The following is a 25,725-nucleotide window of genomic DNA, read 5'->3' as shown; positions in this document are numbered from 1 at the left end:
CGCACGCCTGCCGAGCCGGAGCTTCCCCGCACGCCTGCCGAGCCGGAGCTTCCCCGCACGCCTGCCGAGCCGGAGCTTCCCCGCACGCCTGCCGAGCCGGAGCTTCCCCGCACGCCTGCCGAGCCGGAGCTTCCCCGCACGCCTGCCGAGCCGGAGCTTCCCCGCACGCCTGCCGAGCCGGAGCTTCCCCGCACGCCTGCCGAGCCAGAGCTTCCCCGCACGCCTGCCGAGCCAGAGCTTCCCCGCACGCCTGCCGAGCCAGAGCTTCCCCGCACGCCTGCCGAGCCAGAGCTTCCCCGCACGCCTGCCGAGCCAGAGCTTCCCCGCACGCCTGCCGAGCCAGAGCTTCCCCGCACGCCTGCCGAGCCAGAGCTTCATGTCACGCCTGCCGAGCCAGAGCCTTCTCCGCTGGTCCCGTCCAGTCCTCCCGAGCCTTCTCAGCTGGTCCCGTCCAGTCCTCCCGAGCCTTCTCCGCTGGTCCCGTCCAGTCCTCCCGTGCCTTCTCCGCTGGTCCCGTCCAGTTTTCCCAAGCCTGTCTCTGAACCCGTCACTCCCCCCAAGAAAATTTTGGGGGGGGGATATAGGCCACCTGAAGAGACGTCTCCGCCCTGGCCACCGGAAGGGGCGTCTCCACCCTGGCCACCTGAAGTGGCCTCTCCACCATGGCCTCCCGAAGTGGCCTCTCCACCCTGGCCACCTGAAGTGGCCTCTCCACCCTGGCCACCTGAAGTGGCCTCTCCACCCTGGCCACCTGAAGTGGCCTCTCCACCCTGGCCTCCCGAAGTGGCCTCTCCGCCATGGCCGCCCGAAGGGGATTCTCCGCCATGGCCGCCCGAGGGGTCGTCTCCACCATGGCCGCCTTCCCAGCCTGCTCCGCCCTGGAGGCTTCCTGCTCTGGGTAGGCCACGCCCTCGTCAGCCTCCAGGGCGCCCGCCCCCCCACCCCTATTGAAGTTATACGGCGCGAGGACGCGCCTTTTTGGAGGGGGCGTTATGTTACATGTGTGTCCTGAGTTTCCCCCCGTCTCTGTGTATTTGGTTTAATCCGGTGTCACTTTTCCCGCTCCTCGTTAGTTCTCAGTTCCTTCACCTGTCTACCTGTCATTATCAGTTCATTTGCCCCAGCTGTGTCTTGTTCTCATTATCCGTTCTAAGTGTATTTATACCCTGTGTTCTCCCTCACTCCTTGTCGGTTCTCGTTTATGTAACGTTGGTATTAGGTGTGTTTGTATCCTCTGCCCGTCTGCTCCTGTTTATTGTTTTGATTTATTAAGTAAAGTATATTGTTTTTGGAAATCCTGTTCTCCTCGTCTTCCTCTGCCTACACCAACCGTAACACGTTGCTTGTACTTAAAATTTTAAGGCAGCAACTCCGAGGACGAAACTGAGCAAAGATATGAAATTGGGTGCAGATGCTAATATTTATATAAGGTGAAATTCTGATCGCTTGAAATGTATCAATGAGATCTTTATAACAATAGCAGATATTTACATAAAATGCATATAAATATCAGTTGCCATTCTATATCTCCCAATAATATTTCTTAGTAGATGATATTTAAATGCTTAATTTTATGATCAAATCTCTGTAGTTTTAATTGTGGTGGCAAAAAATATAATGCAATGCAATACAATGATGATTGAGCGATGAACAAATAAACGTTACTCAAATACATGGTGTATCATATTTGATATTGATACTCACATTTTAATATGATTTTTCTAAAAAAATAACTTGCTTCATGTCCAGTAAATGTTCATCTTGAAATATTACTAACAATAAAAAAGTTATTCCTATGTTTATAAAAGTCCATTAAGATTTCACAACAAAAAGGCGCGTTTCACAACCTGAAGGTGGACATTTTACTTGCTAAAAAAAGTCAAAACTATCATTCAGACGACAGAAGGCATAGAATATTGTGTACAAAAGGGTTTTTCAGCAAAGTTTGGATCATATTGATCCTTTAGAGGCCATAGAAATGTGTGTATCAAATATAATACTGTAGACTTTATAGGGTTAATGGCATGGTACTATTACTGTAGCTACAATGGGACTAAATTGCCATAATATGGCATCGTATTTGGTACTTTAAAGAATATTAGGGTATTACCATGGTAATTTAAATCTATTATAATGGTAATAATGACGTGTTGGTCCAGATTATTTCACGTGTCAGTACTCAACTGTCCCTTTGAGAGTACAGATTCAGATAAGGACATGGTGAAAAGTTATATGGCGCAGTCATATTACTTTTTGACTCGGAAGCAATGATGGAGTCACAAGGAGTGACTTGTTTGTGGATGGCAGATGCTGGCAGTAAATTGAAAGTGAGTCTATTGAGTGAGATACTGAATGTTTCAAAAGAGGATCTGCTGAACCCCTGAGGTTCTGCATTAACCCCAGTGAGAAAGAGCAGGCAATTAGAGTGAATTGTGTTGTTTCTTTCTTCACTTTGTATGCAAATGTGCTCAGAGGGTGAAAGTGCTTTTTGAGAAACACAGCAGGATCTCCCTAAAAAAAAAAAGCCCTGAGAGGAGCAGAATGAGGGTATTCTTAAAACATGCACGTAACTTTTCCTCAGTCTTGAAAGATGTTGCTGTTGTGTTTACTGATAAAATTGCTGCTAGCCTTTGTGTGGGATGGTAAGGCACGACTGGATTGAAGAGTGATGGATTTCTTCTGTGTGAAAAAGCCAGTTGCTTATAATAATTTATAAACCCTTGGCTCTTCTCTTCACTGGCACTTTAAGGGAATGTAGAGCTCTGTTCGAAAGCCTAGTGAGCTGACTTCCTGTCTGTTGCCTAAATAAACAACTGAAATGGAACCTCATAAGTGGGTCTGAAGTTGCTAAGGCTTTTACTCTAATTAATATACAAATACACATCTTTAGCCAATGAATGCAGAATTCAAGTCAACATGAAACGGAAGTTGCAGCAGTCTTTTCTTGATTTTGGCCATTAGGAATTGATGGGATGGCTGGATGGTTGTGGTTCGCTATTGGTCGATCTCATATGAGTGACCGGTAGTCCTGCCGTCGTGCCATTAAGTGAGAGAATAGAAGACATGTCGCTGCGAGAGGAGGGACAGATATTTTGATTAAAGTTTACAGGGGCACATGAATAAAAAACAAAACAATGATAAATACGTGTAACCCCTTCGGTACTCGCACCGCGACGAGCAGGAATCAGTGTTTCCAGCATGGGAGGTGGGTGCGCTAACAAGGACGCTAAACCTCTAGAGTCAGTCGCTAGTGCATCTCTTGAGGCCTGGGGAGTTAGGTTTACCTGCACAGCTCTTACTAGAGGGCATCCGTTACACTCACCCCCCTAAACCTCACTCCCATCCGGGTCACGGCACCAATGTAACCCTTCCGGTTCTACTTGCACTGCTCCGAGACGGCGTTTCTGATGTGAGAGGCAGGCATGCTAACAAGAATGCAAAACCCATGCGTCTCACAGATTTCCAGAGTAGAAGTAAAATTATTTTATTTTCCCTATTTTTGTCTTTTATCTGCATACAAAAATAAATGATGAAATACTGTTTTATCCACAGACAGAAATACTCGAAAATCTGAGTTTGTGAGAGCGCACAAATGATAAGACGTCATACTTTAGTCATGAAAGGACCCACAGCCCCCCAGCTTTAGCTTTGATACGGGGTCTGGAACGTGTCCCATAGAAACTCTCTCAGATTATTTGAAGTCGCTGCATTCCACCACTTCTCAGTTCCCTGCTGCAAAGTGCTGTTATATGACGACCATCTTCTCAGCATCTCAAACTATCCCGAGTGAACTTCAAACAGCACAGAGACTTTAAAAGGCATAAACACCAGCCTTTGAACGCGCTACCTGATAACAGATAATGTAAACACAGGTTTACAGAGAGCTCTTCAAAAACATGCCCCAGAGAAGACACAACTCACTTCCCTCTAGACAAAACAAGGTAATAACCACCATCTAACACAACAGGCTCTCTAATTTAACCCTGTGGCGCTGCAGAGCTTTATTTCTCTGCCCGTCCAAGAGTGCAGTTTAATCTTAAACTGTGGCCTAGTAAAGACTTTATTATGCCGGCCTGTGAGCAGAAGTCTCTGTTTTCTCTTGACTGTTCCTGGCTTCAGGGTTGGCTTGCTAAAATCCATGTTTACTCATTTATTAGTAGAGCTTGCTTAAGCAAACATCATTACTATTGCTTTAGTGTTATGAGTTTTTCAAAACCATGTGCTAAGGATGTGAATGGTTGCTCAAATCTTGTGATTTGTTGAGGAGAGATGTGATATTACTCTTTTCACACTTTTCGCAGAGATGCAGTAAACATTGATGGAAGGTCTCAAATATTTAATTCATTAAAAATAGCCATCACTTGTAACCAGTAGTTTACTGAGAGTATACATGTGCACATTCCAACCCGATCGCACTAAATGCGTCTCTATAGCACACAGTGTGTTTATCGTGTAATTTATACGCGAAAATTAGTTTTTACGTGCATAGGATACGCATGGGTTGGTTAGGGTAGGTTTAGTAGTGGTGTGGGGTGCGTGTGTATTATACGTTTGGGTAGAATTAGTGGTGTGGGGTGCGTGTGTATTACACGCAAATGAACTGCGTATCAAATGCACGCGAAAACTGCGTATCAAATGCACGTAAAAACTCATTTTCGCGTATAAATTTGCACGATAATACACAATGCGTGCTATAGAGACGCATTTACGTGAGAACAGGCTGCACATTCATAAACTAAAAAGTGGACTAGAAGTATTTAACTAGTAAACTAAAAGTATATCTATGAGTTCACTTGTAGAATAGTTGTAATACTGAAGAAAAACTTGTGTTGTGTACTCGAAGTTTACTGTTGTTACACTTGAAGTACACTTAAAAGTATACTTTTATAAAATAAAGAGTGGGCCAATTTAGTCCTAAGAAAAAGTATGCTATACTAGTAAATTGAAATTGAAAAAGTATTTTATACTTAACACTGTAAAAAAATCTGTAGAAATTACAGTATTACTGGCAGCTGCTTGCCAGTAACTTACTGTAGTTTTAAATTGATGTTATTTACTGGCAACAGTTTGTTCAAAGTTAAATGAACATTAAACATTAACAAGTCTTTATCTTTACAGAATAAAACTAAAATAACAGCCTCATGCAAAGCATTAATGGGAACCAAAATCTGAAGGAAAAAAAAACAGAAAAAGGTTGATGAAGATTTCTGGTTCCCAGAATGCTTTGCATTAGATTGTTATTTTATAGTTTTATTCTGTAAAGACAAAGACTTGTTAATGTTTAATGTTCATTTAACTTTGAACAAACTGTTGCCAGTAAATATACATCAATTTAAATCTACAGTAAGTTACTGGCAAACAGCTGCATAACTACAGCAATTTTTTTACAGTACTACTTTTACTTTATACTAATTAGAGCTGCACAATAAATCAACAAAAGATCGTGATCTCGATTCAAACACCCACGCGATCTCATTCCTAAATGCCTGTGTCCCTTTAAACCTTTGACAAAATCACACCGAAACATTCAAATCTGATCCAGAGAGAGCAGTTATCATGAACACTTAGAAACCGCTTCACAAACAGTTTTGTTTTAACCAAATATTCATATTGTCACAGAAATACTGGGATAAAAGTTTATAGTTCTGATAAAAACACCGATGCTCAAAATATAGCAAATCATCTTTAGAAAGTAACATTGTGCTTCAAATAACAATTACATCGATTACATCGTTCACAACATTTGTTCAAAAATGCTGATTTTTCCAGTGATTCTCAATTTATCCAGAATCGTGCAGCTCTAGTATCCTTGCTTAAAGTATACTTAGAAAATATACTTGAACTTTATTAGTACTTACTTACCCAAAATGAATTGATTAAAACAGTGATTGATTAATATACCTTCTTTTTCACAAGGCAAGCACAACTTACATAATGTAAAATCTAGCTTCACTCTGCACCCATTTATTAATTTTCTTTTTTACTAATCATGCATATTTTTGCTTGTTGAACCGCCGCAAACTTTAGGTAACTCTTTATTGCGATGCTCCCCAACAGACATTCTACTGACTAAGTAAGTTTGCAACTTCATGTCAACTTCTTCTCATTAGAGTATTAATAGACTCTCTGCTTAATATCTGCCAACTCTTTATTGTGATGGTCCTCCAACAGACATTCTAGTAACTTTGCAACTACATATCAACTTATAGTCTACAGCATGGGCGTCAGTTTGGTTTGAAATGTGGTGGGGACAGAGACGCATTCAGAAGTGCATTTTCAAAAGTGCTGGGTACAAACTCTGCAGCCTGTTTAACCCGTAAATAAATGCATCAATCCGCAAATTTTTGTTTGAGTTCTGAAATGGTCTAGTGGTAGATCTTTTGCCAAGCGTGTCAGAGGTTACGGGTTCTAATCCGCCCTCGGTATAGTTTTTTTTTCTCTCAAAACTGAATACGTTCATCAGTGGTTACAGTCTATATCAAGCAGCCAGGGACACGTTTGTGTGCATTTTATTTTGTAATTTCACCGGAATGAATATATAGAGAGTCTCTCCGCAACGGCGATAGATTGAAGTGCGCGTCCGAGTGAAAACTGTGCGCGAGCCAAAGAGAACACTGTATCCACGACACTGATAGCAGCGGACACGAGCGCTCAGCTTGAGTTAAAAAACAAAACATTTTAGCGCTAGATCTCTTATTTAAGAGCGGACTAAATGAATGCTCTGCTAGTTAACTGGAGATGTTTTATTTGTATTAGGTACATCCGTACCTCAATGTTTCCAAGAGTGGTGGGTACAAAATGACTCATGACGAAATCTGGTGGGGACGCGTACCCACCGTCCCCACCGAAATCGACGCCTATGGTCTACAGAATGTGTTATAAGGATAAAGTTAGGTTTCACTTTGTTTTGATGGTCCCTTTGTCTAATAATGAGTTTTGTCTGTGAGACAGCATGCTGGATTAAGATGTTTGGGGAGCCAATGCTTCTGGGCTGCGCAATCTGTTGAGAAAAACAAATTGCAAAAGCACTTATGTTTCCGGATTCCACGTTTGTGTCTGTCTGCTTGTATGAATAATGCATGTGGCTCTGATTCGAGTCTTGTTTGCTTGGGGACAAGGTGGAAAGTTTGATCAGTTGTGTTTTGTATCCCTGTGGGCCACTGCAAAAGACTCTGCTTGTGTATCTAAGGGACTGTGAACGTAATTGCAGAGATACAGAGCCATCCCATCCCCCTCAATATGTGGCTATGTCTCATTAGTTTTTTTTTTTTTTCACATCCCTTATTACTGATGAGAGTCCAAAGAGAAATAGTGAGGTTTCTAAGATTACATAATATGCACTGCATGAGTGTTTTTTTTTTTTTTTTTGGTTAATGAGCTCGGCCCACTGCAATCCCCCAGACAGGATTAGCCCTTCATCCCCCGACTCCTCAAAGCACTGAGGAACCAATGCGTCTTTCTTCTCCTCTTACAGTATAAACCCTTTCCACACCTCCACACTTCATGCCATTAATTGCTTAGATATTATCTTTTGAACTTTGTCTTGAAGTAGAGGTTAAGACTACAGTCTTTGCCTAGTAATACGTCTATATATAAATACCCCATTAACAGGCGTAATCGTTACAGCAACATTTTCAGCTCGACGACTAATTTTATTTTCAAACATCTGTCACTGTCAAAAATCTTCTCACTGGCAAACTATAAATGGCTTTAGATAAAACTAATGTTGTTTCAGGAGGAATAGTTGATAGGCTTGTCCAAACTGTATAAACATAAATTGTCATATTATATTTTATGAACATCTACCCATTTTCTTATCCATATAATTAAACTGGACTTTTTTGCTGCTCTGCCTTTAAGACTTTAAAACACCCTCATTGCATTTGAAAGAGTTTACAGAGGTTATATGCTACATTATTTTCATTTATTTATGTTTTGTCTTAACTTTGCAGCACATTTGCTGCCCTTCAATACTACTTACCACTCAAAAGTTGGTGTGATTTTGTTTTAGTTTTTTGAAAGAAATCTCTAATGCCTACCAAATCTACATGTATTTGATCAAAAATACAGAAAAAACCCCAGTAATATTCTGAAATATTATTAAAATTCAAAATAACTCTTTTTTATTTTTAAATAGTTGAATATATATATAGAAGGGGGGGATTGGAATCCACTGCTGCTTCAATGTACAGTATATATAATGAGCGATTATAATCATGGTATTAATCAATATTTTTCCTTCTAAATATCAAATGAGTTGAATGACTTTTCTGTAATGACCGCCCAGCAACACAAATCTGAGAACTGGAAGGTCACGGCATGCCTAACTTCAGGGTCCGAGTGTCAGCTGCCTAATCGATGGAGATATGCTTCCGTCTGTATATGTGTGGAAAATTACTATGTTTATCTATTTCTTAGCCAATCAGAAAGTGCAACCTGAAGCAAGGACGTAGCTTAGACCTTGGTGAAGGGTGTAACTGCTGTGATCTCTGTAATTGTAAGGGGGGTGGCCTACAAACTCCTGTGTGAGTCTTGAAGCTGTCTTCTGCTGATGAAACTCCAAACTATCTTCACTAAAACTGTTCTTCAATTTATTATAATTCTGACTCCGGTTCTTCTTTCAAACATCTGGTCCTTGGGTCCTAAACTGTTACCCCCTATATATATATTAATTTATTCCTGTAATGGCAAAGCTGAATTTTCAGCATCATTTCTAAAAAATTCATTACATCATTACATCATGTCTTCAGGATGATCCTTCAGAAATCATTCTAATATGATGATTTGATGCTCAAGAAACATTTATTATTATTATTATTATCGATGTTGAAAACAGTTGTGCAAACTGTAATTTTTTTCAGGAATCTTTGCTGAATAGAAAGTCTGAAAGATCAACATTTATTTAAATCGAATTTAAATAAAAATCTGTAACATAAATGTCTTTACTCTCCTTGCTGAATAAAAGTAAAAAAATTGAAGTCTGCTAGTTACAATGTTTAAATAGTTTTCAAATATTTTCATGATTTATCACAACACTTTTTTTTGTCAAATCAACTTAATTGATTTATGTGGTTCAGATAACATAATATTTTGAGTTTCTGTTGATTAAACCAATCTCCTTCATTGTATAACAAAACAAAAAAAGTCAATAAACTAAAAATTTTAAGGCAACCAGGTTAGGTACCTTTTTAAGTTAAACCAATAATAAATATTTTTTTACAGTGAAATAAATCAAGGGAAATTTGATTCCTCGTGATATTACCCCTTTAAAAAAACAACACCTTGTCATAGTCATATGTGATAGCGCTGATATCTTGTCCTCGGTCAACCTTTCCTGACCCTGCATTGACCTGAGTTTGTTTATTATCGTGCATGTGTCTGGTCTTGCATAAACCTCACTTGACCTAGTTCCCCTTGCTAGCTAGAGTTAAAAGACTAATTTGCCAATTACAGCTGCTGGCCTGATACTGCTGATTCAGGTATCATGGGAGTGAAATTAAATCTACATCCATAAGCGAAAAACTAGTGTGAAATAAAACACAGGGGAAAAGGGAGTATGCTGCATCATTTATGCACATGTCCGAGCCTTTGTGTGATTTATTTAGTGATCTGTATTGAGAGATAGGTGTGATGTCACAGAGAAGGATTATTTTAAGACTGTAAGAGGGATTAAGTGGAGTATAAGGAGATGGTTGTCTGTTCTTCTGTGTGCTCAATAAAACTTCATAATGCAGACTGATCCAGTCACTATAACTCACAGATTAACTCGTGGTTGGTTATCAATCTGAAAATGTGACTTTCTATATATTAGCCCAACAGCTTTTGGTCCAGTCTACTTTGCTGTCTTCTTTGTAGTCTAATAATATGAAGTCTGGTCCAATTTGCAACTTATTCTGGCCATAAACTTCCCGTGTTGACAGAAGAGGGCATCAGACCCAGAGGAGTTCAAACTTGCTAACCATCGCAAAAATGATGATCCTCTTTTCTGAAATGCAGCTACAATGTTTCATGAACCCATTTATATGATGTGATGGGGGGGGGGGGGGGGCTTTTATTAACTGGCTTTTATATTGTTACTGTACTGAAACCAACGCAAATTACAGTATATATATATATATATATATATATATATATATATATATATATTGTTTTTAACCCTGTGTTGGAATGCTGTTATATATATAAACATGAAAAACAATATAATTAAATTTAGTTTTATCTGTAAATCGCTTTTCACAATACATATTTTTCCAAAGCACCCTGTTAATATGGTTACACTTTATTTTTTTTAAGGTGATGTTGTTATACAATGTAATTTTGTAACGAAAATATTGAGTATTATTAATTAACTACATGTACTGTAGGGCTACGGTTATGGTAAGGGTTTGTGGTTAGATGCTTTTAATTCTGCATAATTTACTGAAAAAAAAGCCAATCAGTCAGTTTGGAGCTTGCAGTATTGCCTTTCTAAAATGTACCCATTTATTATAATATGTGATAAAGTGTATATTATTAAGTCAAGATGTTTGCAAAATTAAGTAAATATTTAAAAAAATATATTACATTTTTAACTACTGTTAGAACGCTGTTTAAGATATTTTATTATTTCAATTTAGATTCACTGTAAATTGCTTTTCACAAATATTATTCCAAAGCACCATGTTAAAAAATATTGCATTAAGCACATATAATACATATTTATTTTAGTGATAAACAGGTGTACTATATTGCATAATATTGCATTTGTTTGTTTCTAAAGTAAGTGTTCAAACTAAAGATTTGGTGGCACAAATGGCCAAATTCTTTTCTTCCCCAAAAAGCACATTGGAGCTGTATTCCAAACACTCTCATTACAGTAGCTCAAATGATAGAGTGTGTTGTTTAATATCATCAAATGGGTTTAATTCCTGTTGATAACGTTGTAAGGATTCAGGGCGGATCTAATCCGTGGGGAATTTGCATAAATTAATTAATAATTGGTAATTAATAATTATTCATACATGTTTGGATTAGATCAATCTTACATTGAATTTACTCTCCCTCTAAGGGAGGATCTATCACTTTACCTGCATGCATACGTGTATCCTTGCATTTTAACTACAAGTTGATTGCATAGATCACGTTTTACAGACAGGTAAAATTTAATTAGCTCAATTGTCAGATTAATATTGGGGGAATCCCACATATCATCTTACTTCATAGGATTTCAGGAAACGCAATTCTCTGGCCAGAAGAACTGGGTTTTCTGCCCTATAAACACATACTCTTTAAAAGTATTTTTATTTTATAAAGCAAAGCCGTAGCTTGATCTATTCATTTCAGAGACCTGGAGTATGAGCAGACACAGTAACATCAATCAAAATGAATATAATGGATTTAATAAAGGCATGACTACTTATGTATTTACTACGGTTACATGGGATATATGTATTTACAAACACATAGACAACAATGAACAATACAATAAGACATCAATGAACGAGAAATGCATAAAGTTTGGACAATGGATAACGTACACGCGTGAGCGAGTAAGAGAGAGAGGAAAGGGGATGGGGAGAGAGAGAACAGAGAAATTGGGAGAATTTCATTGGCAGGAAGACATTCACCTCTCCGATTACAACACGGAACATCATCTTAAAACTTCTTAGAAGCTCTATAAAGAGATTTATACTTGCAATCAACGTATGTTATGGTTTCTCTCTGACTGTGCCGAAACATTCCTGTACGGCCCTGTCTGGCCGCGTGAGCTGAGTCCTTTGGGTGTGAGGAAGCGTCACGTGGGCTGCGTGGCGCGCGTGTTGAACGGAGGTTTACAGTCTTTGTTGTAACATTTCCAAAGGGAAATAGTTCGGCTAGGTTCGTTTCACTTCGTGGAAGTGAACTGAGTCGGCTACGGAAAACAAAACTTTGACTAACAAAAAGGGAATAAAGATCTCTACGGGGAAATCACGCGGAGTTAACGTTGCATCTTTCCATGGCTTTTGAAGAAGCGTGTGTGTCTCTCGGTCCGTGCGCGTGTTTCTCCTTCAAAGAGAGCGCGCGCTCGTTTAAAGGTCCCTGGTAGATGGATTTGCTGAAGAGATATGTCACGGTCACGGGGTTTCCTTTTCAATCGTCGATTGGAATTAAACACAGAGACTTATCTACAAATGAAAAACACAACTAAACTAGAAACAAATAAAAGAAAGGCGAAGAGCTCGCCCGGAGGCGAGACGTTACATCATGACACGGGAGGAAGAGAGCGAGCGCAGGGGAGAAGCGTCATTTATCACACTATGAGAAATCCAGCCTCTTCCTGTTGGCTTGGCCAATTAGAGGGTTGGAAGTTTACAGGCGGGACTTTGGGTTTTATTTCTCTTTGTCTTGTCAGACTGCTTGTCTAATTAAATTATGACCTGTGTTAGGAAGGGTCATTTCTACTGCAGAGATGTGTTATGCACATAATCATACCTTTTACGGTGTGTTCATACATATATCTGGCTGAGTCAAGTCAAGGGCATTTTTACGATATCAAACACGACTGTTATAGGTAAACATTTACATTAAAAATACACCTAGGGTATTTATAATTCACTTTTAAGTTACGGACAAATTATAGTCATTACAATGTGACATGGGCAAATGGACACACATAAAAACACATCGAATATATCGGGTTAAATGTCTTTTAAAGAAAAGAAGTTTCTTTCTCTTTGAACATCAAATTCCAAGTCAGTCATACAAGTGTCTCGTTACAGGAAACCACGCTCTGTCCTGAGTGTGGGTGTCAGCTGTGGGGGAGGTGTGTGTGTGTGTGTGTGTGGTGTGTGTGTTTGTGTGTGTTTTTTCAAGTTCCAGGCCTTTTGGGGCTAAAGGCTTTGGGATTTTAGCACGATGGTATTTAGTTATTCAGATTCACCCTGGCCCAGTCCTTACAGTCCCCCTTTTTGTCTGATGAAGTCCCTGTGTGGACTTAATCGGACAACAATCATCACAATGGACGGATGGCAGGTGAATCATGACTCATGCAGCAGGTGGTTATTAGGGCTGAGGATTCAGCTCTATGAGGTTCGAAGCTGCCTCTGGCCTGGTCTCTGACTTGGCACCCCCTTTTTGCGGGTTTCGTCCGAAACCTTTCGTGAGCTTGGCTGAAAATGTTTGTATCTCGTTGAGTCTCCTGTATAGGATGAAGGTCAAGCCCAGTGTCAGGGTGTGTCTGACTACCATAGAGGTACACCGTGCAGTGTCGTCTGCGGTCCAGGCTTGGACAACAGGTGAGGTAGTCAGAATGGGTAGTAGAGACACAGCTTGGAGAGCTGTGTCGATAGGAGCAATGTCAATTAGCTGGGATCACCCCCCCTTTCGCAAACCACAACTCCCGTTCTGGAGTTAGGGTGAAAGTGTGGTACCTGGAGAAGGATGGGATTTCCAGTTTTAATTTGTACTCTTTGCATGGAAGATGGTATCATGCCAGGTCGTCAAGGTGAAGGATGGCACTTTCCGGTGCTTGGATTCACAGGCTCTAGTGGAGCGAGGTGACACAGGTGTCAGTGTCATTCTGGTCGTAAGTGAGTGCAGCTGTGCGCACAGGAGTGTTAGCGAGCCGCCTGTCACTTACACTCTCTGCTTGGGTCTTGATGCCTTGAGTGCGTAGCTTGGCTTCGGCAGGGCAGCGGGTGTCGCTGATCTGCAGCCCGCAGATTCCGTCAGTGTTGTCTCTGAGGAAAGGCTTGTTAGGGCAGAGATAGTGAATTTCTTTGGTCAATGTGCACACGTACGGGTTCGGAGCTTAGGACGGCTTTGTGTTGCTGTCGTTGCAGTCAACCCCGTCCGGCGTGTGGATCTTGATGTGAATGTTATTTTTCAAAATCTGACCTTGACAATGTTCTTGAGCCGGTAGATTCGGCTTGACTCTATGATGGGCAAGTTCGAGAGAAAGCCCCCCCCCCCCTTCTCTGCTTGTAGTCGACGCAGAGAGGGATGGCACTACCCAGAGAGTAGGAAAGGTGTATTTGTAAAGAGTCAGTTGGCGTGGTGATGGCGGACGCCAGCACGGTTTTCACGAGGCTTAAGGGTATCAGGTGCGGTGGAATTCTACCCCTGGCGAGGCTGTCGATGGAGGAGTTCACCCCCTGCAGCAGGTTTGTCATCAGGGCTGTTATCAGCTGAGTTTGGGCAAAGTCATTCTGGAAGACAGTAAACAGCTGTTTCATGGAGTGAGTGTTGGAGTGCATGGGGTTCAACGCTGTGAGTGTTTAAAGTTACCACAGTTCCCTTTAGTGTCTTGTCGATGGTCTGCAGGGATGCACTCTGTTGTGAGTGCTCGTGACAGTCATTTTCTCAAGTTGCTTGAGCATGTGTTCAACCACGGTCTCAGCGTGAGTGCGGGAGTCCTTTGTCCATCGGCACCTACCCAGCTGTATTGTGTTGTTACGCTGGGGTAGTGTGTTCTGTAGGCGTTGTAAGGATCAGGTGGCACATTCACTTTCTGAGTGCGGGTCCGGCAGAAAAGGAGTCCTGGTGCCAGACCTGGTGAGATGTCCGAGTGCGGTTGCCCTCTGGTTGGCTGGAGGCACAGCAGCATCCTGGTAAAAGTGAAAGGGAGAGAGAAAGAGAGAAAGGGAGGAAAAAGTGTCTCTGGTGCTGCGGCGTGCAGCGGCATACATTGGCATTACCCCCCTTTTGCACTGTGGCATCACAAGCTGTGGCGCGGTGATGGCATCAGGTGCAGAACGCTGAATGTTGTTTAGTGCACGCAGCATGTGCTTGTCGACGCAGGTTGGCTGAAGGCACCGGTTGTCGGTGGGTGCAGACGGCGGTCGTGGGTGGTTGGAGGGGTAGAGAGGTGGTTGTCTCAAAGTTCATTTGGTTAGTCACAGTCTTTGGTGAGCTGAAAGGTGCAGGGTAGCAAGTTCACATCTCCATTTGGTGCTGAGGCTGTGCCTTTATGGCTGGCTGAGGGAGTTCTTGTGACCTCTGTGACCTGCCAGTTAGGTTCTCTTGACCTGTGTGACTGGAGGGGGAGGGGTTTTTGAACTTTAGCTCAGACATTCAGTTGTTTAGGGTCTATTAAAGGCTCAAAGCGATTTAACAGAACTTGGCCAATCGGAAGTGGGTACGTGATCGGTACACTGGGTGAACGGAAGCTACCTGTTTTGAGCCAAATGTTGTTTTGGCTGTAGGATTGCACGTTCAGCTCACATGTTTGGGACTTGAGAGTTCGTTTTGATGCTCAGCTGTAGCACTGAGTCTTTCAGAGAGTTGGGCTGACATTAGCGTGGTGTTCGAGCTAGTGTCTAGCAGGCCTTCAAGGCTCAAATCAATGTCTCTGGTGGTGGTTAGGTAGAGTTTTCGTGCCACCCCCTTTTTGATTAGGCTTTACAGAAGTCTTGGCGTCTGGGCTGGTGTCGTGACTGATGAGCGGTTAGGCAGGGGCTCTGTGGCATTCTGGCACACTTGTTGTGAGTGATTAATGCGTGGCCCTAAAAGTTCAGAACTACTGCTTAATAGGTTCGTTAAGCATTTAGCATAAAGCTAAGTGTCTCTTGTGTCCTTATCTTAGCTGTGACTGTTAGGCTAAGTGTTGTGTGGTTCCGATGGTGCTTTCTTATTTAAATTCTGCTTATTGTCAATCCTCAGGACTCTAGTAGTGGTGTTGAAGGGTCACAAAACGAGTGCACTGGTTGAAATTAAGCCAAAATAACAAATAAGAGGGTCTGTTTCCTTTCTGGGCCCTATAGGAGATGGAACCACACTCGGACAAGAGAGGCCAAAAAAAAAATTAAAATCATATAGATGACCTAATAGACCAGGGAATAGCTGCTTGCTATTATTATCAAGGTCAAAGGAATGAAATAATTAATGAGGAAAATAAAATAAAAATGAAAGCAAAATGGAATAAAATGATCAAACACAGGAATGATCTGAAGTCGAGAATAATCAGTGGCATTAGTGACTAAACTTTGGATTTGCTTTGATCAACACTTTATAGTGGGTTGTAGCGGTTGCATGTTCAAAACCACATCGTGTGTGTCCCTCCAAAGGTTTAGTCAACATGCAGATGAAACTTCCTATGGTTATACAAATTCTTCTGTAGTTAGTTACGCAGTTTACATGTAGTTAAACTTAAGTTTAATTAACAGGGGATCTGCGAAGTTAGTCTTCAACGGTTAGCAAGGAGTATTCCTAAACCAGTGAAGGTGAACTTTAGCTAATAAGAATTGCAAACACGGAAAGTGGATAATTAGAAACCCTAACTGGTGTTGAGGAAAGTATTCTAGAATACTTTGCCCTGTGGAACACAGGCGGTGATTAAGGGTTCAAGTAAATGATGCTAGCTGCTAACTGTGGAAGTTATTTAGCTTAGTCTATGCTGTACGGGAGCTAGGTTAAGTTAGCTGGATGCTAGGCTAGATTTAGCTTAGCCACCCAGGCTGGTTTGTTTACAAAAGTGACATTACGAGTTAACACTTCCTGTGGCAAGTTGTTGTCATGGGAACCAGAGCATGTCAGAACAATTCAACAGTACTTGAAGAATGTCTGTACATTTTACATGAATCACACACGTTTTAACGGGTTAACAGGAGGCGCCTATACTTTGTTTTTCAAGAACTTGATGTTCCATTTAGTAAACTGCAGATGTGTTTTGGCATTTGCTAATTGTACTAATGGAACTTTGCTCTTTACTTTACATGACTTATTCTATTTGTTTACAAAGTAAGGAAATAGAATTGCTGCAAGTCAATGCTTGTCTAAGCGTATGTAGTTACGTTTCTTCTCGTGCATAAATGCTGATTTTTCAGCACGTGACTTGGTTTGATCGCTTAGTAGCTTTCTGCTTGTAGATGCAGCCAAAATTTAGGTGAATTACATCAATCTAGCAACAAATTTTTTTTTTTTTTTTTTTTTTTGAGGGCCTTTACATCGTAGAAAGGGGAGCATCACCCGGGTCTACATAGATAACACTGTTCTGAGTTTTCTTTGTCAGAAACAGGTTTTAGTCATACCGCGATTTGGATTTCCTTTTAACCAAAGCGGAATGGATATCGGTACAGATTACAAGCTGCTGAGATGATACCTTTTTCACACAGACTTACGCTTTAATGCTGAAGTTACTGATACCAGTTGAGAATCTAAGGCTCTTTTACTTGAAGTAGAGATGTCAATTCCAGCTATTGTTTTATCGGCATTTAGACAAGCCAGCGATCGAAACACGTATTGCACGTTTTGTTTTAGTTGGATCGCGATGATCAAGTGCACGCCCGTGGGTTAACGGTAGTTTAGAACTCAGGTGATTTTACTACACTCTGGCGTCAAGGTAACGTATACCCTATTTGGAGCTGGTGTTCTATGTAACTCTTCACTGTCACGGAACCTAATGTTTAGCGGTGCCGATTTACTCAACATCTAGAAACCGTTTGTTTCAAAAGAGTCGTGCATAGTCTGTCGGCCGTTGAGGCTTCCATGTCCGTCTAAGATTCCTTTAAATCAGTAAAATTCTAATTTTACAGACGCAGAGTCTTGCAACTCTTTGAGCACACTTTCATCTACTTTTAAAAGTTTTATGTCCGATGTTGATCAAGGACCTTTTAGCTGAGTCTTGCACGGTGTTCGTGCAATGTGTCTTCTGGTTTTGCAGTTCAGGAATTTGGGGTTTTAGGAATTCTTACTGAGGGGACCTTCACGCATCGTTGAGTGGGCATTGCGTGGGGGCAGAAGAACTATGGTGGCTAACGGGTTTTGGAGGGAAAGTTTCTTGAAACTTGTGTCCTCAGTCACAGGTTCGTTGTAAGTTCCACAGCAAACTCGTTCGGAGCCGGTGGTGGTAGCACAGGTTCTTCTAGGTCTGTGCTGCTGGGTGTCTGTGACGTGTGTTCACCGGTTGGAGACTGCAGGTGAAAAATCAATGTCCTGTAGATTGTCAGAGATGTGTGGAAGGCGGGCTTTTTCACCCCCCTTTTCAGCTCTTGTGCGTTGGCTGAAATGTGCGGACCGGTCAGGGGAAACTTGTGGTGTGTGTTTCCCCTTTTCAGGTCATGCTGCAGTCTAACAGAGTGTGGCGACTCTGTGTGATCGGTGCCAAGTTCGTGTTCGAGATCTTGTCTCTGTTGAACGGGCTTGTGGATGGTCGCACGGGCCTCTTTTGGGTTTTTCGCAGGCCGTGCGCTTTCGAGTCTCTTTCAGTTCGGTCTCTGCTCTTTGCAAGAGGCTTCACTTTGTCGGAGTTTCTCGTCGAGTTCCTCTCTGGTTCTTTTCTCTGACTATTCACTTCGGTCTGTGTCGATGAAGGTTAGCCAGGGCGGTTTGAAGTCTTTCCACTTCCTTCTTGTAGCTAGGGGTCGTTGTCATCCTCGGCTTGCATCCTTAGCGTTGCAACTTTGTGCTCCAGGGCGATGCGGCTCCTTTCGTGGAGACGTTCTGTGTGATGAGCTGGCAAGTGAGGTTGACGTGTCTGACCGGTCTTTGTCGTGGGAGCTTTGGCTTGGTTTGTGCGCCGTCAGCTTGTCCACGTCTGCGATGCTCTTGGCTCGAGGCTCTGAGTCACTAGCGTCCTCGGGCAGGAAGTTAGCCGTCATGGCCGTCAGCCATGTGTCGAGGTTGTCCCAGCGGGTTGTGGGACCGGAACAAACTGGCTTCACTGTGGGCGAGAGGAACACAACACACGCAGAGAGACCAGTGCAATTTCGTTCTACGTTTAACGAGCTATAATACGGGCTATGCCGTGTATGAAAATTTTGGTTAACTGATGCAGACAGTTAAATCATTCGGTGGGACAATTAAGGTAGTTCAGTATGGGCCTGAATAAAATTTAACAGGGCGGTAGCTTAGTGGTCACCTGTTGATGCTAACGGCTTGGTTTGTCAAACTATTATTCAGCGTTCCTTGTTGTCTCAGATAGGCTCTGTCTTCTAGGTGAACTGAAAGGAACAGAGCACAACAGAAAAGAGCAGTGGCAAGATAGCAAAGTTTGAAGTAACATGCAACCATTAAAGATGGAAAGTTCTGTAATGAAATGGCGTCAATAGTACACAGGAAGTGTTACAAGGGAAGAGGAGGCCTAAGCCTGCGGTTTGTGGCTCGGAGAGGAGAAGGGAGCCACACGCTTCAATGACCGGGGGAATTCATAGATTCTGCGGCCAATACTAAGTGGATGGGTTTAATACCTTTTTCTAGTTTGCCTGGGGTGAAATGAGGTCATTCCGCTCGAAGTCAGCATCGTGGTTGGTCCTTCTGTCGCCCCAAACACTTGGCAGCAGTGTCCCGGGCCTTTCGGTGCATCTGTACCTAGGTGCGCCCTTTCAAGCAACTTGACCTGGAACACAACCGGCGGTGCCGAATTGGTAATGTCGTGTTGCGGGCCGCACGAAGGGAAAGATACAGGAAAGTCCGAGACCCGTGCTCAGTCAGTGCTGGTGACGCAGATCAGACGAACCACCCGCCGGACCTCGAGCAGAGCTGACTGTCAAATTGCCACAGCCCGAGAGAGATTTCTACCTACAAACACAAAACAGGATGAAGAACAATTGAACCTCAACGTGAATTAAAGCTCTTTTATCTAAATCAAATTGAGTGTCTTTTTTTTTTTTTAGAAAAATCAAAGGCAACGGCTTTACTAAAATTATGGTAAAAACAAAGGGAATTATGACAATGTTAATTATCAGAATAACCTAGTCTCCCTTCGGAGGAGAGTTTTAGAGCCGCAGGAAGAGCACAGGAGGAAGCAGGCTGTAGTGGCGCGTTTGGGCCACAAAGGGTTTTGGGCCACTTCCTCTTAGTGGTCAAGCTGGCTGACAGAGAACTTGATTTAAATTGCATTCAAACTGGTTTAAATACGATTCAAATCAAGCGTATTCATAGATGTTAAGTAACTTCTAGAACAGCAAGGAGACAGTTGTAATAAAATCAAATCAAAATTATTAAAAATAATTTGAAAAGGGAAATATAGAAAAAGCCATAAAACAATTCCCAACGGGCAATGAGACTTAATTCAAATTAACCTTGAAATCGGTTTGTTTCAAACCAAATTTGAATAAGTGTAGGAAATTAAGGGTTGGCCTTATATTTGATGATCACGACCACAGTGAGGTGTCAGTGGTAGTAACCAACATAAGATCAACTGGGAGAAAGCCATTTCAAAACAGAGCGGTCATCAGAAACTGCTAAGACATAATTTTAAATTTTTTTAAGTTCAAATGTGGTTTGAACCAAAATCCAAAACAAGTGCACACAGTCAAGGCAGGGAAAATCATGTTAGTAAACGAGGCTGTAAATTGCCATGCATTGAAAGTTAGAAACACGAGTTCAAAATCTCACTGGTAAACTTTGAAGTTGTGGGAAGAGAAAATTGAAGAAAAGACGCTTTACCGCTAGTGTCCACACGATGGCGCTATTGCGCTCATGGAGGGTAAAGTCAGGACGTGGAGGCCGTCTGATACTGGGAAACTCAAGGGCGCGCCCTAGCGTTTGGCAGTAGCATTGCAACCCGCCTGCTTTCACAAGTGACTGTCTCAGAGGACGTGCAAAGAATTACACGCCTCAATTGCTGCATCAATCTGAAATAGTGCGGAATTTAAATATCGACGGATTTCTTTCCGGTTCTATATTTCACAAAACGGCGTGGCAGGATTTTTCCTACACACACACATAGGGACAACAGGAATTACACGTCTGTCGTTCGGACACACATACATTTATCGAATAGCATTTTATGATTGAAAAATGTTTTCAGTGTTGGATTTTTTTTCTCGGTGCTATGTTTTACAAGCACATCTAGCAGGATTCGTCGCTGCGTTGTGCGAGAGAAAACAGGAATTATTCATCTGTTTTCGACTCCAAGCATATATCAAATAGCACTTGTGATAATATGCTTTTCGGTTTTTTACAATTGAGTAGCTAAGTCAATGTTTTAACCAGGAGTTTTTATCATTAATCTAACGATTATAAAATAAGGCCTTTTTAAGAATAGTGAAAGAGCATCGATTCACTAAATCTTGTCTTCACCCTGACAGAAGAACATCGTTCGGACAGGGGAGTTTAACATTAAAAATGTCGTCGTTCAAAAGAGGTTTCTTTTTTTGTGGGACAAATTTAATACTATGAACTGCAGTTTACTTTTAGTTATTAACAATGGCAAACGGAATGTCAGACATTATTTTGCAGCGGTGAGTTCGCATTGCGTTCGCTCACTCGAGGCGCACGTACAATATTAAATCACAATATAGACATAGATTGAAAACTGATTTTGCTCATAAAACAAGTTTAAAATGTGCCCGCATTCTCCACCATTTGTAAGGATTCAGGGCGGATCTAATCCGTGGGGAATTTGCATAAATTAATTAATAATTGGTAATTAATAATTATTCATACATGTTTGGATTAGATCAATCTTACATTGAATTTACTCTCCCTCTAAGGGAGGATCTATCACTTTACCTGCATGCATACGTGTATCCTTGCATTTTAACTACAAGTTGATTGCATAGATCACGTTTTACAGACAGGTAAAATTTAATTAGCTCAATTGTCAGATTAATATTGGGGGAATCCCACATATCATCTTACTTCATAGGATTTCAGGAAACGCAATTCTCTGGCCAGAAGAACTGGGTTTTCTGCCCTATAAACACATACTCTTTAAAAGTATTTTTATTTTATAAAGCAAAGCCGTAGCTTGATCTATTCATTTCAGAGACCTGGAGTATGAGCAGACACAGTAACATCAATCAAAATGAATATAATGGATTTAATAAAGGCATGACTACTTATGTATTTACTACGGTTACATGGGATATATGTATTTACAAACACATAGACAACAATGAACAATACAATAAGACATCAATGAACGAGAAATGCATAAAGTTTGGACAATGGATAACGTACACGCGTGAGCGAGTAAGAGAGAGAGGAAAGGGGATGGGGAGAGAGAGAACAGAGAAATTGGGAGAATTTCATTGGCAGGAAGACATTCACCTCTCCGATTACAACACGGAACATCATCTTAAAACTTCTTAGAAGCTCTATAAAGAGATTTATACTTGCAATCAACGTATGTTATGGTTTCTCTCTGACTGTGCCGAAACATTCCTGTACGGCCCTGTCTGGCCGCGTGAGCTGAGTCCTTTGGGTGTGAGGAAGCGTCACGTGGGCTGCGTGGCGCGCGTGTTGAACGGAGGTTTACAGTCTTTGTTGTAACATTTCCAAAGGGAAATAGTTCGGCTAGGTTCGTTTCACTTCGTGGAAGTGAACTGAGTCGGCTACGGAAAACAAAACTTTGACTAACAAAAAGGGAATAAAGATCTCTACGGGGAAATCACGCGGAGTTAACGTTGCATCTTTCCATGGCTTTTGAAGAAGCGTGTGTGTCTCTCGGTCCGTGCGCGTGTTTCTCCTTCAAAGAGAGCGCGCGCTCGTTTAAAGGTCCCTGGTAGATGGATTTGCTGAAGAGATATGTCACGGTCACGGGGTTTCCTTTTCAATCGTCGATTGGAATTAAACACAGAGACTTATCTACAAATGAAAAACACAACTAAACTAGAAACAAATAAAAGAAAGGCGAAGAGCTCGCCCGGAGGCGAGACGTTACATCATGACACGGGAGGAAGAGAGCGAGCGCAGGGGAGAAGCGTCATTTATCACACTATGAGAAATCCAGCCTCTTCCTGTTGGCTTGGCCAATTAGAGGGTTGGAAGTTTACAGGCGGGACTTTGGGTTTTATTTCTCTTTGTCTTGTCAGACTGCTTGTCTAATTAAATTATGACCTGTGTTAGGAAGGGTCATTTCTACTGCAGAGATGTGTTATGCACATAATCATACCTTTTACGGTGTGTTCATACATATATCTGGCTGAGTCAAGTCAAGGGCATTTTTACGATATCAAACACGACTGTTATAGGTAAACATTTACATTAAAAATACACCTAGGGTATTTATAATTCACTTTTAAGTTACGGACAAATTATAGTCATTACAATGTGACATGGGCAAATGGACACACATAAAAACACATCGAATATATCGGGTTAAATGTCTTTTAAAGAAAAGAAGTTTCTTTCTCTTTGAACATCAAATTCCAAGTCAGTCATACAAGTGTCTCGTTACAGGAAACCACGCTCTGTCCTGAGTGTGGGTGTCAGCTGTGGGGGAGGTGTGTGTGTGTGTGTGTGTGGTGTGTGTGTTTGTGTGTGTTTTTTCAAGTTCCAGGCCTTTTGGGGCTAAAGGCTTTGGGATTTTAGCACGATGGTATTTAGTTATTCAGATTCACCCTGGCCCAGTCCTTACAACGTGTATACCTTGAACATGCTGTAAGGGTACACTTACACGACAACAATGTACTGAAATGGAAACATTTTTTAAAAGTTTTGCGTACGGACGACAACGTTGTCAATACGATTCCCGTTCACACAGAGTCCGCTGTGTTATTCATGCCAGGCCAGTAGTTGGCGATGTCACTTTGTAAAGAAACACTACACACCTAATAGGCTGAACACACAATACTCATGATTTTACCGTTTTCACAAATTTGCGTTTTTGTAGTTTGCACAGAGACGATAATGGTACACACTGTTATCGTGTAAATGGACGGGCAAGACATAAAAAGTTATGTTTTTAGTTGAAAATTCTGTATGCATCAGATGGTCCTGAACTATCCATGGGTGTCTCTTCTGATGCTGAGACTGTCTTCTTTGAGCTTTGGGTCTTTAGCCGTACAATAGACTGAGATGTGTGTGTGTGTGTACCATGACAGTCCTGCTGTTTTTCATATCGGTCGTGTCTGTCAGTATGAATCCTTCTTTGATACTCACCCCATGCCTCTCTGCTCCTAGGGAACTAATGCCCAAAACTCTGGAGGGTCAGCTGACTATGGAGAAGACACCGAGCTACTTTGTAACCAAGGAGGTTCCAGGCCGGATCCACGCCATGTGTAAGGACACTAAGCTGATAGTTGTGGTCAGAGACCCAGTAACCCGGGCGATCTCGGACTACACGCAGACCCGCTCAAAGAAACCTGACATCCCGTCTTTCGAGAGCTTGACTTTTAGGAACATCACAGGCAATGTAATAGACACCTCGTGGAGCGCGGTGCAGATCGGCATGTACGCCAGGCATCTGGATCAGTGGCTGCAGTTTTTCCCCATGAGCCAGTTGTTGTTTGTGAGCGGGGAGCGTCTGATCAGCGACCCGGCCGGGGAGATGGCCCGCGTACAGCACTTCTTGGGCCTGAGGAGGGAGGTCACGCACAAACACTTTCACTTTAACCCCGCCAAGGGCTTCCCGTGCCTCAAAAGACCCGAGAGCAACAGCAAACCGCACTGCCTCGGCAAAACTAAAGGCCGCACGCACCCAAACATTCATCCAGATGTGATTCAAAGACTGCGAGACTTCTACAAGCCATTTAACAAAAAGTTCTACCACATGACCGGTCATGACTTTGGCTGGGACTGAAGTTTTTTTTTTTTTTTTAAGAACACATTTTTGGAAAACAATTAATTGAGAAAAAAAAAAAAAGTATAGATCTATTTTATAATAATTTATTGAAAATAATATACTCACTTGGCTGCCTATCTGTTGTTGTACATACTGCAAGTTTCTACCTTTTTTACATTCCAGTCAAATCTGTAAGCTTGATATTTTGTCTTTTCTAATGGGAAGGATTGTTTGACGTAGGAATTTAACTCTTTCTCCGCCAGCGTCCGCATTTGTTAATTTTCAGAAAAAATGTTATGGCCCCCAAAATATTTTGTTGTATGAATATCTGGAAATGCAATATATCTAAAGAAAGAACAGCCCCTCTGCTTTGAAAAAACAACAACCTTTTATTCTAGCTTCATGCTTTTTTTTATCAACACCTGAATGTGGGTAAGTTTCATTAAAAAAAAAAAAAAAACAGCATTTTGAACAAAAAAGCTGAGAATTTCATTCGGATCAGATTTAAAAGGATAATCAAAACATATATGGAGTAGATTGAGTTCATCAACACCCCCAAAGCTTCACAGTCCTTTACCATTTTATGGGTTTGACATTTCATTCAGTAACGTTAGACAGTTTTGATTTATATGCTGTTTAATGTTTGATGATCCAGTTATTTAAAATGTGCGTAAGCAATCTTCTATCACTTGTTGCTGCTTCTTCTTCTTCCTGTGTTTTGGATCTGGAGATTCTGTACTATTTCAGAAGAAAATGAAGAAATTCGTAATAGCGCCCCTTATAGTATAACAGTGAAAACATGGATAGCTGGAATGGTGAGGAAAGAGTTAAAAGAGGGAATGTTTGACAAAGGAAAAGAGCACAATGAAACTAATTACGGGTATATGACGAGTCATATTTTGGTAAATGTCATCTAATGTTTTTTTTTTGAGGATTCCAGCATGTCATCCTTCATTTTAAAGGGGTCAAAGGGTCGATATTGAGTCTCAGCTGTTCCAAAGCCACATCTTGTGGATCAATACGCTTAAAACTATACGACGTGTCAATTATGTCAAAAAAAATGGTTTGGTACTGATGTTTAGGACAGCTGTTTAACATAATTTAAGAAAATGTAATTTTCTATAAATAGCATTACACACAGGAAGTCCTTGAAGACAGACATTTTAACTGTATTACAACCGTGCTTGATACTCTGTTACAAAAGCCTGTATTGATCATTTTCAACAAGAGAAATGCAATGCAGTCAGACAGAAATGTCATGTTATGACTTCATGTTACTGTAAGTTTTTTTATGAAACGTTTCATAAATGTTTTTGTTT

The 25,725-nt window shown here is 41.5% G+C and overlaps 1 protein-coding gene across 1 annotated transcript in view; it reads left to right on the top strand.

Moving 5' to 3' along the window:
• Positions 1-24,437, top strand: part of hs3st3b1a (heparan sulfate (glucosamine) 3-O-sulfotransferase 3B1a) — a 29,691-nt gene extending 5,254 nt beyond the window's left edge. Inside the window, exon 2 of the mRNA XM_056272632.1 lies at positions 23,806-24,437. Coding sequence (XP_056128607.1) covers positions 23,806-24,424 — 619 coding nt within the window. The 3' untranslated portion in view covers positions 24,425-24,437. The remainder of the gene's footprint in view (positions 1-23,805) is intronic.
• The last annotated feature ends 1,288 nt before the right edge of the window (positions 24,438-25,725 follow it).

Source organism: Rhinichthys klamathensis, unplaced genomic scaffold, assembly GCF_029890125.1.
Source record: "Rhinichthys klamathensis goyatoka isolate OS25496 unplaced genomic scaffold, OSU_Roscu_1.1 h1tg000015l_1, whole genome shotgun sequence".
Classification (NCBI taxonomy): domain Eukaryota; kingdom Metazoa; phylum Chordata; class Actinopteri; order Cypriniformes; family Leuciscidae; genus Rhinichthys; species Rhinichthys klamathensis.
Note: the sequence above shows the minus strand (reverse complement) of the source record. Positions and strands in the feature narration are given on the sequence as shown.